Genomic DNA, 18,064 nt, shown 5'->3' with positions numbered 1-18,064 from the left:
TAGTGAAAGGGTTAATGCTATTTTTGCTTGGTCATCATATTGCTGACACCGTTCATCTGCATGTGTCTCCTCCTCAGTTTGCTGTTTCATCTATTGTAGAGCCAACTGTTTCATCCTCTCTTAATGCAGCAGCTCAGGACTCACTCAGAGACACTGACGTCCCTTTACTCCCATTACTCAAGGTGCTACCACTCCCATAGGTGTAACTAGTCTGAGAGCTTCGACCTCTCTTCGAGTGTTTAGACCTAGAGCCCCGATCTGAAGCGAGTCTGAGCTGTTCACAATGGTGGCTGGAGTCAGACTTAGGGGGCTGAATGACATCTGGATGGGGAGTGGACTCCGCCCCTCTCTGGGCATGATGATGGTGGGCAAACTGGGCATGATGATGGCTCTCAAGAGCCCAATCGGGCTTCCGACTGGCTTAGCTCTTCCATGCCAGCAAGCTCAGTCACTCCGCACTCCTGCATCTGAGCAACGACCTCCTGAAAGGTTCCCCTTTTTAAAGGTTGCATGTTTATTAACGATTGATAGGAAGGTCTTTATGAAATACTCCAATGCTAATTCAACATCTGGGATTTCATTAGTATGGCGGTCATTTATAAAGGCTCGTTTGTTAAAGTTCCTTATTCTTTGAAAACAACTTGAGATTTCTAATATAGGCTATTATTGGGTAATGACCGCTTATCACCAGACACCAGAGGCATTCATTTTATATGAATTGGAAAAGATTAAAGTTGACTTTGTATGATCTTTTGGATTAGGCCTGGTAGGGTGATTCATTCATTGTGATGAATTGATATTGCTGCACACTTCTTTAAAATAGTTAGACACTGTAGTTAAAGTTACATGAACATTTCTGAGTTATAAAATTGAGCAAGCAGATAGTGTTGCAAGATAACGACAGTCAGCTAAAGGAGGTCTATACACCCCCACCACAACAATAAGGTGACGCACTCCTATCTTTAAAGCGTGGCATAGCTACAACGGGACCCGGCTAATCCCTGGCGCTGAATGAGTTAATCTAGGAACACAGTCATGTGATTAATGATATTCCAAGAAATCATTACAACTTCACAATGAAAATCGTTCAACCGTGATGACTGTTGCTCTACTTGTCAAAGGTCTGTTGTTGTTGTTTGCTTCTATTCTGGTGGGTGGAGGTGTGAGCCATGGCACCATTCCTGTCCCGCTGTGCACCAGGGCACAATACGGGCAGATGAGACCCAACATGGTGCCATAGGTCCCAGCGGCACTGGCTCCCTTTGATTTCTCCATGCAAACAGAGAAACAGATGGCCAAGTTTTCCTCTTCCACTGGCACTCATTATTATGAGGAAAATGTTGGATTTCTTTTGATTGTTTCAACTTAATTGATTGATTGATTGAATAGTTTATTGATTTAGAATGGAAAATCACACATATACATTTGATCACAATTATGAACAGGTATACATTTCTCCATTTACCAATAGGATTCCAATAAACACAATAAAGCCATAGGCTTGTTTCCATTGTGGTCCTTCATCATTGGTGTCAGTGGATTTATGTACTGGTGTGTGGACGTGGGTGTTTGTAGTGTCTGTATGTCAGGATGTGTGGTATAAAAACAAAAAATACATACAATAATATTCCATTTTATAGACAATAAAAGAATAAAAAGGAATAACACTTATTAAAAACCCTTTGTTCACTACTCCCAGCTTCTGCTACTTATGATCCACCTCTTTATAGCTAATTTAAAAGTGGAGAAGGGGCTTATGGGCTTAAACTCCATTGGTAGGCTATTCCATTGTACTGCTGCTGAATATAGGAATGAGTTTTGGCCTATTTTTCTATTGCATCTCACTGGGACGATGTCTGTAGGGCAGGGAACAAAATTTACTTTTTGGCTTACCAGCCAAGGTGGCTGGTAGATTAAAAAAACTACCAGCCAGGCAGATTTGTTACCAGCCAAAAATTAGAAATAGCTTTTTAGTATATCGCCATGTGCAATTATTATTACTATATACAGGGCTCTACGCTAACCTTTTTCCCAGGGAGCACATATGCTCCTAAATTAAAAAAAATTAGGAGCACACAAAGAAATTTTTAAAGCACAGTGAAAATCTTTCAAGTAACAGAGTTTATTAACAAACTATTTATTACATGCATATTATACTGTGCGTGTGCATACTAAGGGACAAACATCTGTGCAAATAGCACATACCACCAAAATCACACATTGGCCCATGCCTACTAGCCGCAAAGGATATCGGTTGTCAAGCTGCTTTTGTATGTTGTAGTGTTGTCACGATACCAACATTTAGACTTTGATACAGATAGGAAAGGTAATGGAATATATTATTAGATGACAGAACATGGAAGATTCTTTATACAATTATTTAATTCATTATAATTTAAATGCTATTGAATAATAGTTAATTAATAGTCATTAATACAATTATTCTGTTACAGCTACTGAGCTATATACTATAGCTACTGTCCATCAATATCTTCCTTTTGAATGAAATAGGAGAGATGTAGAGAGAGGTAGAGGGAGAGAGAGTGACACACACACACACACACAGAGACACAGAGAGAGACAGAGATTCTCAGCCGCCCCTTCCCTCACTATGCCTTTGAGCGTTCCCAGTGATTAGCGTTAGCAGTAGTTAGCGTTAGCAGGTTAGCTTAGTTGGAGTACTCAGTTCAGTTCAGCTCAGTTAGCAGATAACATTATAGTAGTTAATGTTTTTAGCGCAACATGGGTATACAGGACTGGCGAGGATGCAAAGCATGTTAGACAATTGGAACCACTGCTCGCAGAGTTTTCGTTGCACATAGAAGCAGACTCGAGATGAGTTGTTACAGAGCTGATCCACGCTGCTCTGTGTCTATTATGAAATGACAATTGCGCAGTTGACACGGCCACTACGCAAGACGATTACTTGCACACTGTGCGCCTAAATGATTTGTTTGCACAAATCTATTTTTAGGGGTAAATGCGAGTGAAATGCTTGCACTGTATAGCCCTGATTTCTTATCTATGACACCTTTAACTTGCTGGCATCAAAACTGCTTTGGTGTTTGCTGGAGATGCTTTGAAAAGCACAGGATTAATAATTCAGGTTGGGCTATGTAAGGGGCTTGATACAGCACTTTGTTCAACTTTGTCAGTGCTGTAAAGTTGAAACCTTTTTAAATCTTAGACAAACAAAACACTTTGCTTTCATGAAATATTGTAAGCCGTCATTTGAGGCTTTATAAAAGCAGCACAATGAACACAAATCTGTCAGTGCAGAGTCCGACCTCATCTTAAATAACAAACAGCATTGCTTGTTGTAGTTAAGAAAGAGAGGCAGAGTTGATTTTGCAAAAATATATATAATTTTTTTTTTTTTTTAATAATCGAATTTTTTCTTCATATTCGAATCCCATGCCCATCGAACAAAGCTTCGAAGTATTTAAGACAGCCCTATTAAATGGACTGTTATATCTTATTAAATTGTGGGCATTTATTCATTCCCACTTATTAGACACTATTTCTGATGGTAAAATGAGCGTACAAAGCAAAATACAGAATTCTGAAATATTAAAACGGAAAAAACGGAATTTGGAAAAAAATAAAATGGAATTTGGAAACAAATAAAACGGATTTCATATGGCTCTACTATGTTATGTGAACTGTGGCCGTGCATTTAAGGGCAAGTACTGTACTAAAGAAGAATCTAAAATATATGAATTTGAAAGAACGGTCATCCATGTAAAACTTGAGCACAAAATTTATGTTTTGGAAATTCTACCACAATAAAAAAAATGTAAGTGAAAAAAGCAACTCAAACAATGGTTGAACATAATTGTTGTGACTCTGCCTTTGAAAGCTATGTTCTGCGGTAACCTGTCAAGGGAGAACAGTCGCAGCGGTTAACAGCAGGCAGCGTGTCATTGCTGCAGAGAGTCATGGATAATAGATCAGCACTTCTCATGCCGCCCCTCCGGCCGTACATAACCGAAGCCCTGGATGTCTCACGACATCAACAACAAGGTTTAGGCTGCAGATGACTTCATATGACGTTCCTGGGATGGAACATACATTTCTAGTGTCTAGCTGAACCCTTTGTTTTAGGAACAGTGGCAGTCGTGTTTGCTATTGAGTACACAGTGTGGTATTTGTTGGGTGCTCTAGAGCTCTAGAGGAAGGCTGCACCATGCATCATGTTTGCTGGTTTGGTTAGTTAGTTGGTTGGGTGGGTACTTGATTTGCTTTGGTCACAGATGGGTACAAGTGAATGAATGAATGATAATTGCATTTATATAGTGTTTTTCTAGACACTCAAATGGTGGAAATGGCCTCCTTCACCATCACCACTGTGTAGCACTGTGGGCTACGCAGGCTCAATGACTGCTATACACCAGGCACACATCACACTACAAAATGGCTGAAAGGCTCAGGAGACAGGGATTGATATCAGGGGAAGGTGTGATTAGTAGGGGTGGGAATCGCCAGAGATCTCGCGATACGATACTATCTAATATACTATCTATCTAATTTTATATCTTTATTTTATATCTATCTAATAAAATTAAGTTCAGTCTGTTCATCTCACTTCAATAATTCTTATTGCAGAACATGGTATTTTCTCAAGCAGACAGATGTAAACACTATAATCTCTGTTGCATGTACCTGACAAACTGAACTGTTTGTATTACAGTCATATTCCAACTTAACTGAATGGACATGTGTGTGTGTGTGGACTACTGTACTATTACAGGTATTGAAATGAACAATGCAACTTCCTTATACAAAAAAAATATAATTTTTTTATGAATAATTATCGATACTTGGCGTCCCTGTATCGATACAGTATCGCCACGCAAAGTATCGCGATACTACTACGTATCGATTTCCCCCCCACCCCTAGTGATTAGGTGGCCATGATGTTAGAGACCTGATTGGGAATCTAGCCAGGAACGTCGGGGAACCCCCTACTCTTTGACAATGAATTCAGTCATTTCAGTCAGTTTAACTGAATCCAAGGGATGGCATTTGCAAGTGCAGAGTGCTCCCTGCTGGACAACAACACCACAAGGTCCAGAGGACTAGGGATGGGTACCGAATCCGGTACTTTTAACGGTATCTTTGCCACATTTTGGACATCAACGTTTCGTCTAGCGCGAAACGAAACCTATAAAGTGTGCCGCACATTCACGTCAACGTTCTATGAAGTGTGCCGTACGTTCACGTCAACGAATCACACGGACAATACATTGCTTACCTAGGATTTGACTTGATTCAACAACAAAGCAGTCGGGGCAATGGCAAGCCGAAAACGGTCACTAGTGTGGTTACACTTTACAAAGCTAGATGCAGACAACGCTCGCTGCAATATTATATATATAAACAAATTGTTCTAAATAAATAATAATGATAATAAATCATTTGAAGTTTGGACAAATTTTTTACAACTAAGGTAGGTAGATTCAATTTTTAGACACTAAATTATGTACCTAAAAAGGTACCGTTGGGTACCGGTATCAATTCACAGCTACCGGTATCGGTTCAAATGTGAACGGTACCCAACCCTACATAGGACAGAGTGCTCCCTGCTGGACAACAACACCACCAGGTCCAGAGGACAGAGTGCTCCCTGCTGGACAACAACAACACCACCAGGTCCAGAGGACAGAGTGCTCCCTGCAGGACAACAACCCCACCAGGTTCAGAGGACAGAGAGCTTCCTGCTGGACAACAACACCACTAGGTCCAGAGGACAGAGTCCTCCCTGCTGGACAACAACACCACCAGGTCCAGAGGACAGAGTGCTCCCTGCTGGACAACAACAACACCACCAGGTCCAGAGGACAGAGTGCTCCCTGCTGGATAACAACAACACCACCAGGTCCAGAGGACCGAGAGCTTCCTGCTGGACAACAACACCACCAGGTCCAGAGGACAGAGTGCTCCCTGCTGGACAACAACACCACCAGGTCCAGAGGACAGAGTGCTCCCTGCTGGACAACAACACCACTTTTCGTGATCAAAACCGGTGATCTTCTGATCATGAGTCCGGAGCTCAACCCATGTAGCCACACTGCTGGACGAAATACTTGCGATTTACACAATTGACAATACAGAATTTGTCCAGCCGAGAATGCTCACATCTTCCAGGATCTATAATCAAAGAGAGGCAGTTCATTTAGCTGTAAAGAATATGATGATTATTGTTTGAATAGGCTTCTTCTATCAAATATCTTTCTGTCTCCTCTAAACCGTCTCTTTCTTTTCCTTTTATAGAGACAAGGATCTGGAGCCATGACTGGCAAAAGCATACCGGCTGCAGGACAAGGTACAGTATTATCTTTATTCATACAGTCACTTTTATTCAAGCTAGACATGCTCTTCTTTTTTTTCTTTTTTTTATCAAATCTTGTTTTCTTTTCCTTTTTTCAAAACAAACAAAATACAATACAATAATACATAAGACACCACAAGACAATACTTCAATAATATTAACCCTTTATCTGCCAGGGATTATTCTGACCATATACCCCATATCTGCCACTGTTGAAAGTCTATGGAGATGTTCCCCTTCTTTGCAGGGCTATAACTTTTTAAATTGTATTGCTAAATTGACATTACTATGGCCCATTCAACGTCAAGTATCTATCGTTTAGGATGTAGCAATGTTCTACTTTTTCATTCACATATTCATACTAAAATATGGTCTAAAGTATAAATATGTTTTTATCGTTTTCTGCAGCATTCTGCAGAACGTGATTTATAGCCATAAATGCATTATATTGATGATCAAATACAGTTTGATAGCGATCGGCGCCAGATAAAAAATTTCAAATGTACGTGCTTCTAGAAGTTACTACTCATCATCTGATGTTGACCGGATGGGGGGGGGGGGGGGGGTCGTTTATAATTCCGTGGCGAACGTTAGATGATTCATGTAGTGTGGGTGATATGATCATCAGAGCAGTTTGTATCGACACGGTAATAATAAACGCTGAAACTTACCCCAATCTCCTCTGGCCGTTGGGGCGATCAGCTTGGAGTAGAAAGTTTCCTATTATGGGATGTTGATCTAGATCAGGGGTAGGCAACCCTAGGCACGCATAGGCACAGGGCAGCATAACATTTTTTTTTTTTTTTTTTTTTTTTGCTTTGAAATATTATAGTGAAATATTTTGCACTGTTGTCACATTTATCTTGTTGAAATCCTCCCACAGGTTCTTTTTACTACCACATATTTAATTGAGACCCTTTATTTGTTTATTATTTCAATTTAGCTGGAAATACATTGCTACATCATTCAGTAACATTTGCAGAGCCTTATAACAAAAACATTATTACGGTTACCATTGTGACCAGTGGGATTAATCAACAAATTGTATTATTTATTTTTCTATTTCATTGAACATTGCACATGTTAAAAGCCATTTTTTTTACTCAAAATGTGAGTATTACCAAGTCAACTTGTGTTCTTAAAACAATGACAATAAACATAGTTTTATTAGGTTGAAATAATGTGGTTGGGTACTTATTTTTCTGTTAACTTATTATGGATTGAAAACTGAAAACCTTAATGCACAGTAACTGAACTCAATATTTTTAAGTTCTGGTAACTTATTATTATATTTTTTTTTACAGTGTAGTCTTGCGATCAATCAAAACTTATTTACACGATATACCTCACATTCACCCTCCATTCACATCCTGGTGTTCTCCATTAGGCCTGTAGGTGGAGCTATGACAGCACACGTACAGTACACACACCAATGGTGTGTGATGTGTCCAAAAATTTATGGGCAAATGTGAGTGAAATGGTCGCACTGTATGCAGCTGTTTGTCTGCATTGCATTCCCCCCCCCCCCCCCCCCCCCAACTCAGATTTAGGGTTGATACAACCATCATAATAATATTGTTAATAATAACAATAACAATAATGATGTAATAATGTACAAATTATCATTAAAAATACCTGATTATGAGAAGAAAAAAAATTACGATGCATGGAATATTGTTGAGGCACACTAGTTACAACTATATTTCAAACAGGCACTCCATGTCAAAAAGGTTGCTGACCCCTGATCTAGATGAACCATTTCCAGGTTGTATAATACTATATACATCCAAATAACGTTGTTTATTGAGTTAGGGCGAGCGATTGATTATCCAGTGTGTCGAGATGGAGCCCCGGGAGCTATAGCGAGTGGTCGGACCGAATTTGGATGAGCACCACTTTCTGTTTCCGGTTTGCTGTTTGGGCGATCCGCCGATCCGCCACCAGATGGCGGTCTTGAACCGTTGGAGAGTTGAGAGGAGATCAACAGGAGATCTCAAGTCTCCGTGGGTGAAATATGATTGCCATCACAGATTTTTGAAATATTGATCTCAATGACGTGTTACGGCGTCATTGGCAGATTACGCATGGCGGAGATTGACGTGTTAACTCCTACTTGGCGATTAAAGGGTTAACTACAATAACGATAACAAAAAATAATAATAAATGCATAGTAAAAATAAAAACAACAAACACCACAAAAGACATTAGACATTAGACATTTCCTCCCCCCTCCCCCACCACAGGACCACCGGACCCCCCAGGACCAACACCCCAACCCCGCTCCGCCGCTATAGAGAGGTGTAGTCTGACGTCACTGGTTGTTCCACCCGTATAGGGATTCATCATTGGGAAAATGGATTATCGGCTATTGTAACAATTCTGCCGCATGGAAATTGAAAAGCTTTCCATTTTTGCACAACATTTTACTTATTTTATTTAAAAATGATTGTTTAAGCATTTTTGGTTGAAATACAATTCAGCAATTTTTTTTTATGATTAATTGCGAATATATTCATGTTGAGCTATAGATTGTGGATGAATACGCACAGAAAGGTACACCATGCAAATGTTAATGCTTTATTTGTTTTAAACGAGACGATTTAGAAATGGGGAAATACATTGCGTTGGACAGAGGGTGGAACACGAAAAATGGCAATGACGTAACCACTACACCTCCCTCCCTATATGGTGGTCTTAACCTTCTCGGCCGCTGCGACCCACAGCTCAATGCCGACCTGTCCCACTCCAATTACACTTGCAGTAGAGATTTCCAAATAAATAACATCCAGTAGTGTCAGAGACCAATTAATCATTGTGAATTTCTCAGGTTCCTTCCGTGTCCAATGCTCTTCTATGTGGTATGGATAACTAATATTTTTTAAAGCTTCTTTTTTTATGTATAGGCAAGCTATTGTGTAGTATAGCCGTGCCCGTGGTACATACCTTACCTCCACCTTAAATAAATACAACTTTGCTTTTCTGTTCTTATACTTCTAACAGTTAAAAGTGCAGTATGTCGTTTTGGGGGATACCTTTTCAGCTCAGAGTTGTGGAAAGATTATGTGGTATATGAGAATAATATACATTACAATAAACAATGCTCAAGGAAAAACTGGATCATGGGACACTGAAAAGTAAAAATTTTACTGTTGGTGTTGTTTACAGTTGAATGGCTAGACATTGTTTACAAATATATTTACTATTCAAAGAAGCTGTAGATGTTGAATTTGTACTGCACTGCTGATACTTGGGAGTCTGCATTATATTGAAGTTTATACACAAATTCGATGATGATACTAACTGTAACTGAGGGGTACAATTCCCTGACTGTATTGTTAGATATGATACTTACTACCACTACCTCTTGTACTTTAGACTCTGGCCACCCAGTACTAGGTATAAATAATTATGATAAACACTCCCACCTGATGAAACGGATCCAACACAAATGTACCAAGTCGAAAGTCTGCGTTTAATAATAATAGATAGCAAAAGGTATGTACAACGATCACTTAATTACATTTATGATTTGAAATAGTATGCACTTTTATGGCAAATGAGTATTCGTAGGTAGATCAATATCGAATGTCCAATCTCTGATTGCGCAGGAAGCAAATATACAACCTGGAATATTTAGGGAACAATAGCAATGATACTTGAATGATTATATAGCTGGATACACTAGGGGAAGGTTCCGACTGCTTGTAGGACAGCTGGAGGGGGGGGGTAGAGTCTGGCTGTATCCCGTCTGGCCGAGGGTATCCTGGGAGAGCCCACAGTCGTGCGACCCGGTGCCCAGCGATCCTCGATCCACAGATGAAAGCAGTTGGACTCTCTGTGGCCGGCGTCCTCCGGTCCACGATGGAGAGACGTGAGGCGACCTCGTCGTGTAGAGCGTCTTCTCACCTGTCGTCCTCTCCGGGGGGGGGTATTTCCAACACACCGCAGTGTTGGCCTTTATCCATAGAATAATCAAAGTACTCAAAGCATAATCCAAGCCGGGGAAGGCTAGCCGTCGTCGGTAGAATAATCCAATATACAGGTCCACTCGCTCTTTGGCCTGGAGCTCCTCGGGTGCAGCTTCACGTGGGGTCAACCACCCTGGATAAGCGTCCAGCTGATGCCCGAAACGATGGGGGTGCTGATTACTATAGAACTCTTACCGCACAAGGCACTACATATGAATAGACTATTATTAGCTTAATAGAATACGTCCAACTCGACGATATAGTGCCAAATATGACTATTCAAATATTAATATACACGATGTCTCAATGCCGATACTGGGCCGAATTGGCCTTACTGCCCACACGTGGTTCGCGGGGAGGCTTTTGCGTCTGTCACTCTGTTGGAGGGTAAGGAACTGGACTAAAAGAAAGCTCTACTTTAATAGCGCAGTATATATACGCACTATGAACAAATAGTACCATTAGTGGTGCGGTAGACATATTCCTACGCGGAACTAGGACTTGTCCATACATGTTGAGCGGTACGATTGAACCTGGTCTGAGGGGTATGGCGACCTGGCACCAAGGTCTCGTCCAATGGTAGAATGGAGACTATTATGGGATGTTCAGTAGACTAGAAGGGATATTCAATGCATATTGTACAAGGAATATACAAGGGATATCAGGGGATATACAAATACAATTAAATATATATATATAAATAAATATATATATTCGGTTTAATCTGATCCTTCAGAACAGCCGCCCCCTAATTGGTCCCAACCCAATTAGTTAAGCAGAGACAGATTAACCGCACTGTCCACCACTCAAGGGTTCGCTGTAAGGGTCAGTCAACTCACAAAGTCATAGGGTCATGGTCATCATCGATTGTGTCTGGGAGTCGGGGCAGTTCTATGAGCCTCGCCACAGGACGGGTGTAAATGCGCCCCTGGACGAGTACTTCAGCTGCTCGGACCTTGCCATCGGCACCGGTGATCACTTTGCTTACGCGGCCAGCCGGCCACACAGCCCCGGGCAGTGACTGGTCAACAATCATGACGACTGCTCCTTCCGTCAAACCGTCTCTCTCTTCCACCCACCTCCGGCGGGTCTGCAGAGACGGTAGGCAGTGCAGTAGGAAACTGCTCCAAAACTCGTCGGCCAATACTTGGCTGCACCTCCACATTCGTCGGCCGCTCGCTTCTTCAGGCCGGTACATTGTCTGGGGTAACGCGGGATCTAGCCGCCCCATCAGGAGGGTGTTGGGGGTGACTGGGTCGACATCTGCTACATCACTGGAGACGTAACCGAGGGGCTTTGAGTTCAATACTCCCTCAATCTCCGTGAGGACTGTCATTAGGACTTCTTCCGCCACAGTCTGGGCCCCAAGTACTGCGTACAGGGCTGTCTTTATAGAACGTACTTCTCGTTCCCAAGTTCCACCGAAGTGGGGTGCGTTTGGGGGGTTGAATTGAAAGTCAATCTGGGCTGGAGCGAGGTGGGTCTTAAGTTCTGGGCCCATAGCTTGGAAGCTCTCCCTCAGCTCTCTTTCTCCGCCTTTGAAGTTTGTCCCGTGATCGGACAATAATGTAGACGGTTTTCCTTTCCGTGATGTGAATCTTCGGAAGGCCATAAGGAATGAGTCTGCGCTCATGGTCGGAAGGAGCTCGATATGTATCGCTCTGGTGGTCATGCATTTGAATACAATACCCCACCGCTTCTCGGTGCCTCTTCCTTTCTTTATGTGCAGCGGGCCAAAACAGTCCATGCCTGTTGAGTGGAATGGCTTGTCGCCGAGTCGGAGGCGACATGGAGGTAGATCAGCCATCCGTGGTATGCTGGGCTGCGCGCGCCACTTTCGGCAGTCTAGACAGGTTCGCTGGAAGCGTCGCACCGCCTCTCTTCCTTGAAGTATCCAGTAACAACGTCTGATTTCCGCGAAGACTCTCTCTGCTCCTGCGTGGTGTACATCCTCGTCGTATTTCTTTATAATCAGCTCTGTGACCTTGTGTCGGCTGTTCAATACGATCGGGTACTTAATATCATCCGGTAAATTGGGGGCTCTCCGCAGGCGACCACCCACTCTGATGAGGGTATGTGTGTCACTCTCGGGGGCCAGATGAATCAATCTGCTGTCTGATGGGACGGGCTTTCCTCCCTGTAGACAGTCTAGTTCATCGGGGAACGAGTCTCTCTGGGCTCGTTGCAGTAGAAGCAGTTCTGCTTCCTCGTAGTCAGCTGCTGACATATTAGCGGGGGACTGAATCACTGGGTGGTGCCGCAGGAATGTCCGTTGCTGCGCACTCTCTATGGTAATGCAATCGTCTATATTGGGGTCTGCGGAGACAACAGTGCTCAATCCACAGAACATGGGTTTCTTATTCTCAGCCTCCTCGTCACTTGCTTCCCTCGGGGTGGGCGTGGGCCAATCTCCTTCCGGGAGCTTGAGGAATGCTGGTCCGTCACTGTAGATGTTATGACGGGTTAAGTCATCTAGGGACATTCCCCGGGTGATGACGTCAGCTGGGTTGTGTTTTGTATCAACATAGCGCCAGTTTGCTTCTCCGGTTAACTCTCCGGTTAACTCTTGAATCTCAGTGACTCTGACTCCCACGAAGACTTTGTATTTGCATGAATCCGATTTGATCCAGGCGAGTACTGTCGTGGAATCTGACCACAGGATTGTTCTATGCACCGGAATGGTGAGCTCACGTTGGATGAGCGTGGCTAGATGCGCTCCTGCGAGGGCTGCGCAGAGCTCTAGACGTGGGATAGACTGTTGCTTGCGTGGGGCTATTCTCGAGCGGGCGAGGATGAATGCTGTGTAGATCTCTCCCCCCTCTTCTTGGGCCCGCAAGTAGGCTACTGATCCGTAGGCGACCTCGGAGGCGTCACTGAAGACGTGTAGATCCATTTTACATGTCTCTGGCCTCACCGTGGGTGGGAAGTAGCTTCGGCGTATATTAACGCCTGGGAGTGAGTGGAGTTCCATCTCCCACTCTCTCCAGGTGGATGCAAGGTGTGCGGGAATGGGGTCGTCCCAGCCCTGGTCCTTGTCCCACAATGCTCGTACAATCATCTTTGCCCTGGTGGTGTACGGTAGTATACATCCTAACGGGTCATATTGTCGGGCGAGTGTTCTGTACACACTCCGTCTGGTGGTCGGTATTGCCGTCGACCTTCCCTGCTCCGTGGTCAGGGGTTTGTGTCTATAGTGGAGCGAATCTGTTTTGAAGCGCCACACTAGTCCTAGTGTCATCTCTTGGGCTTCTCCTGGGATTGTGGCCATCCAGGTCTCGCTGCTCGCTGCCTTGTCCGCAGAGGAGAGGCTGCGCAGTACGTGCGGATCGCTGCTGGCCCACTGCCTGAGATCAAAGCTGCCTTTGATCAGAGAGGCGCGGAGTTTAAGTAGGAGAGCCTCGGCTTCTTCCTGGGTCGAAACGCTTTGTAGACAGTTATCTACGTAGAAGCTGTTCTTCACACTGTGTCGGACCTCTTCGTCCGCTGCTGGGTCCTCTGCGACATGTCTCTGTAGTGCAAATGTAGCACAGCATGGGCTGCATGTAGTTCCGAAAGGGAGGACTTCCCATTGGTAGATGGCTGGGTGCTCATCTCCTGGCCTCTCTCTCCATAGGAACCGCAACAGGGGCTTGTCCTCCTCTACTAATCTCACCTGCAGGAACATCCCTTTGATATCCCCGCTGATAGCCACCTTGTCCTGGCGGAAGCGGAGTAGTACGCCTAGTAGGGAGGGGCCGAGTGTAGGACCGGGCAATAGCTCTTTATTCAGATTTTGGGATCCGATCTGGTAGCTGCAGTTAAACACGATGCGGTCTTTGCCGTTGTGATGAACCTTGTGGTGGGGCACGTACCACGATTCGGTCGTCTGGTCGGCCTCTTTAATGTCAATCTTTGTGACGTGTCCCGCTGTGATGAGCTTCTCAATCTCAGCGCGGTATACACTTTCTTGGGCGGGGTCCTTGGCTAAGCGCCGCTCTGTGTTTAGTAGGTACCGCTCTGTGGCGTCTTTCTTTGCGTGAAAGGTAGGCATCCCTTCCCGCCGCAGGAGTGGCGTGGCGTATCTCAACACGCCGCTGACTGGGACTCTCTTTGTTCCCGTCTCGAGGAGGTTAATGGCGTAGATGTCGTCTTTAGAGCGAATGTCTTTCTTTTCGTTCTTAAAGGGCATTTGTTCTAAGGTCCATAGCCTCTCTACATGCTGCAGGAGTGCAGTGTCTCCCTCTGTGACTCGGGAGTGGAGACAGCTAGTGGCTGTGGTTCGGTTGAGAGATTTGGCGAGTGGGCCTTGGAGAGTCCATCCTAGGCGGGTCTCGACTGCTGCAGGACAGCCTCTGGGTCCGGTATGAACCCGGTCTATCGGGACAATGAGGTCTGCATGGTCGGAGCCTATCAACAGTGTCGGGGTAGCACCGTCTATGAGTGGGATCGGTAGCTTGCGTAGATGTACATATTTCTCCATCAGCTTGGCTACGGGGTATGTGTACCGCGACAGTCCTATTTCTTGGCTGGTGAAAGCGTCTGTAATCCTGTACCGTCGCTCGGGCTGGCCGCTTGCTGCGATAGAGAATGAGACATTCTCGCCCTTTATCGTTTTCAAATCTCTTCTTATTGTCCGAATTGTCATTTGGTTTTCGCTCCCCCGCAGCCCTAGCTGGGCCGCAGCGGACGCGAGCAGAAGGGTCTTCTCTGACCCGTCATCAAGGACGGCGTAAGTGTCCATGACTTTATTCTGGTAGCTCAATGTCACACGGACTACCTTTAAGAGCACTCTGGCTCCGCTGCTGCTGGCGGGGTCAATGTACATGACGCTTGCTTTGCTGCTTGATGGTGCGGGTGGAGGCCGCCGTCTGTTACTGTCGTGGAGTATGTCCAGATGGGCTCCATCGCACCGACTGCACTTTTTCTTTAAGCGGCATTCGGCTGCCATGTGTGATCGCGCACAGCGAAAACAGCGTCTGTTGGACTTTATCCATTGACTCGCTTCCTCCGCATTCATCTTGGGGAATGAGTCACATTGTGACAGCCAGTGTTCTTTCTCACAGTAGGGGCACACTATCTTCCACTTCTCCTTTCTTGAGGGGGTACTGTGGCTCCTACTGCTTGGCACTGACTCCGATTGGTGCATGACAGTCACCGATCTTCTTCCATCATTTAGTCTCCTGGTTCCTTCTCTGGAGCCAGGGGTGCTCCGTCCGAATGTATCTAGCCGTAAGCTGCTGACTTCTCTCGCCAGGAAGTCGGCTAGATCGAGGAGGTTCGGTTCGGGGCCATTAGGGTCTCGGTGGTCTCTCTGCCGCCTAAAGCGCTCCTGTCGGGCGGGCGGTAGCTTCTCCAAGATCCTCTCTACATTTGAGTTGGCGTATAGTTCATGCCTACCCTTTTCCCTCTGCGCTCCCAGCATCCCTACCAGGGACTGCACTCTGATGGACAGGTCGTCCAGTGCTCGATTGTCTGTTGCTGGGGGTAGGCGGTCGATGTGCCTGATCTCCTGGATCACGTAATCCCATATACGTCCATATCTCTGGTCCAACGCTACCAGCGCTGCGGTGTATGGGGTCGTGGAAGTGGCGTAGGCGAGCGCTATGTTGTGCGCGCGGGGTACCTTTAAATGCTTCAGTAGTATCGCGTATTTATGGCGTTCATCAATGACATCCACCAACATTGTCTCCAGACACATGCGGAGCTCCGTATACTGGGCCCGGTTCTCCTGGGTGAAGTCTGGTACCATAGGTGTGCCAATGTATGACGCGGATTGTTGATACATCGGCGAGCGTTGGGGGAGAGGCCTCCTAGGCGAGTCTCCTCCTGCTCCTTGGCGTGGGCTGGTACCGGCTGTGTACCATGGCCCGCTGGTCCAGGTGCTGTTCCTCGGTGCGGGTCGTGCGTCGTGCTCACCCGTGAATAGCGTCGGGGGTCTGTAGCGCAGCTCCGCGGGGGTATAGCCTGGGCTGTACTGGACCTCCTGGTCCGGTAGAGTACTGTGCTGTCGTCGGGCGTGGTTCTCCTCCTCTTCCTCTTCGTCTTCCGTTAGGTCATCCAGGGCTTGTAGTCTCTGATTTAGCCTCTCCGCAGTGTATGCTGCTCCTTCCCGGTGGCTGGGTCTCGCTTGGACCGGTTGGGGAAGGGGGTCTGCGGGGGGTATAAACCTCGTCTGTTGGTCAAGTTCAGGGTCGCTTACTCGGCTAGGGGATGCCGCCCTGGAGTGATGTCTAGACGAGTTCCTGGAGCCTCTGGTGGAGGGAGGGGGTGTTGTTCTTCTGATCAGCTGTTCTATTAGTTGCGCTTGTGCTCTGTCGCGCTCGGCTTCGCGCTTGGTGAGATCCGATTCTCTCTGGGCACCGGTGGCGGCGCGCTGGGCGTCGGCCCGGTCTCTTGCCATATTCTCTTCCATCTGAATGCGTCTTATTTCCAGGCGTATGTGCTCTTCTTCGCTCCGTTGCTGTATCTGCAATCGATCGCGTTCACCCTGGAGTCTATCGCGTTCAGTAGAGGCTTTCAGGCTGACGAGGAATGCCTGCTGTAGTGTCCTCTCTGCCTCGCTGGGAGAAGACGGTTGTATAGGGGAGCCGTCCCTTGGGGTACTCCGTGCGGAGTCTTGGAGCTCTATCTCCACGGTGCTCTCCTCATCTTCTTCCGTGCCGAATTCTCTCTCGGTAGTGTTGTCTTCCTCCCGGGACTCGTCGGGGACTACTTCTTCGGTATTGGCGGGGTGTAAAGTCATGTCTGGTTCCCCCTGGTCCCCACCGTGAGCTGGGTCAGTTACGTTAGAACCCATAGGGGCCTCTATGGTCGGGGTAGCCTGGTTGTTAGGGTTAGACATAATTTTACTTTCTAGTTTTACCGCGTTTACTGTTGGTAGAAGACTAGGTTGTTGACTGACAGCGTAAGCCTCTAGGTACTGAGGGAGCTGTCGTTTGCGCCGCGGGCGTTGTTGGTTAGGAGGATCGTTTCGTGGAGTGTTCATCATAGGCCATTTTAATATTAATAACACTATATTAATATTACACTGATTACCCTCCGGCTCGAAGGACCAATTGTAACTGAGGGGTACAATTCCCTGACTGTATTGTTAGATATGATACTTACTACCACTACCTCTTGTACTTTAGACTCTGGCCACCCAGTACTAGGTATAAATAATTATGATAAACACTCCCACCTGATGAAACGGATCCAACACAAATGTACCAAGTCGAAAGTCTGCGTTTAATAATAATACATAGCAAAAGGTATGTACAACGATCACTTAATTACATTTATGATTTGAAATAGTATGCACTTTTATGGCAAATGAGTATTCGTAGGTAGATCAATATCGAATGTCCAATCTCTGATTGCGCAGGAAGCAAATATACAACCTGGAATATTTAGGGAACAATAGCAATGATACTTGAATGATTATATAGCTGGATACACTAGGGGAAGGTTCCGACTGCTTGTAGGACAGCTGGAGGGGGGGGGGTAGAGTCTGGCTGTATCCCGTCTGGCCGAGGGTATCCTGGGAGAGCCCACAGTCGTGCGACCCGGTGCCCAGCGATCCTCGATCCACAGATGAAAGCAGTTGGACTCTCTGTGGCCGGCGTCCTCCGGTCCACGATGGAGAGACGTGAGGCGACCTCGTCGTGTAGAGCGTCTTCTCACCTGTCGTCCTCTCCGGGGGGGGGGTATTTCCAACACACCGCAGTGTTGGCCTTTATCCATAGAATAATCAAAGTACTCAAAGCATAATCCAAGCCGGGGAAGGCTAGCCGTCGTCGGTAGAATA

At 45.6% G+C, this 18,064-nt stretch overlaps 1 protein-coding gene across 1 annotated transcript in view; it reads left to right on the top strand.

Annotated features, from left to right (window-relative positions):
- Nucleotides 1–18,064, top strand: part of pcp4a (Purkinje cell protein 4a) — a 208,388-nt gene that overhangs the window by 141,272 nt on the left and 49,052 nt on the right. Inside the window, exon 2 of the mRNA XM_084320290.1 lies at nt 6,274–6,325. Within this exon, the coding sequence (XP_084176416.1) occupies nt 6,274–6,325 (52 nt within the window). The remainder of the gene's footprint in view (nt 1–6,273; nt 6,326–18,064) is intronic.

This window comes from Notolepis coatsorum, assembly GCF_963971535.1.
Source record: "Notolepis coatsorum genome assembly, chromosome: 8".
NCBI classification, from domain to species: Eukaryota; Metazoa; Chordata; class Actinopteri; order Aulopiformes; family Paralepididae; genus Notolepis; species Notolepis coatsorum.
Note: the sequence above shows the minus strand (reverse complement) of the source record. Positions and strands in the feature narration are given on the sequence as shown.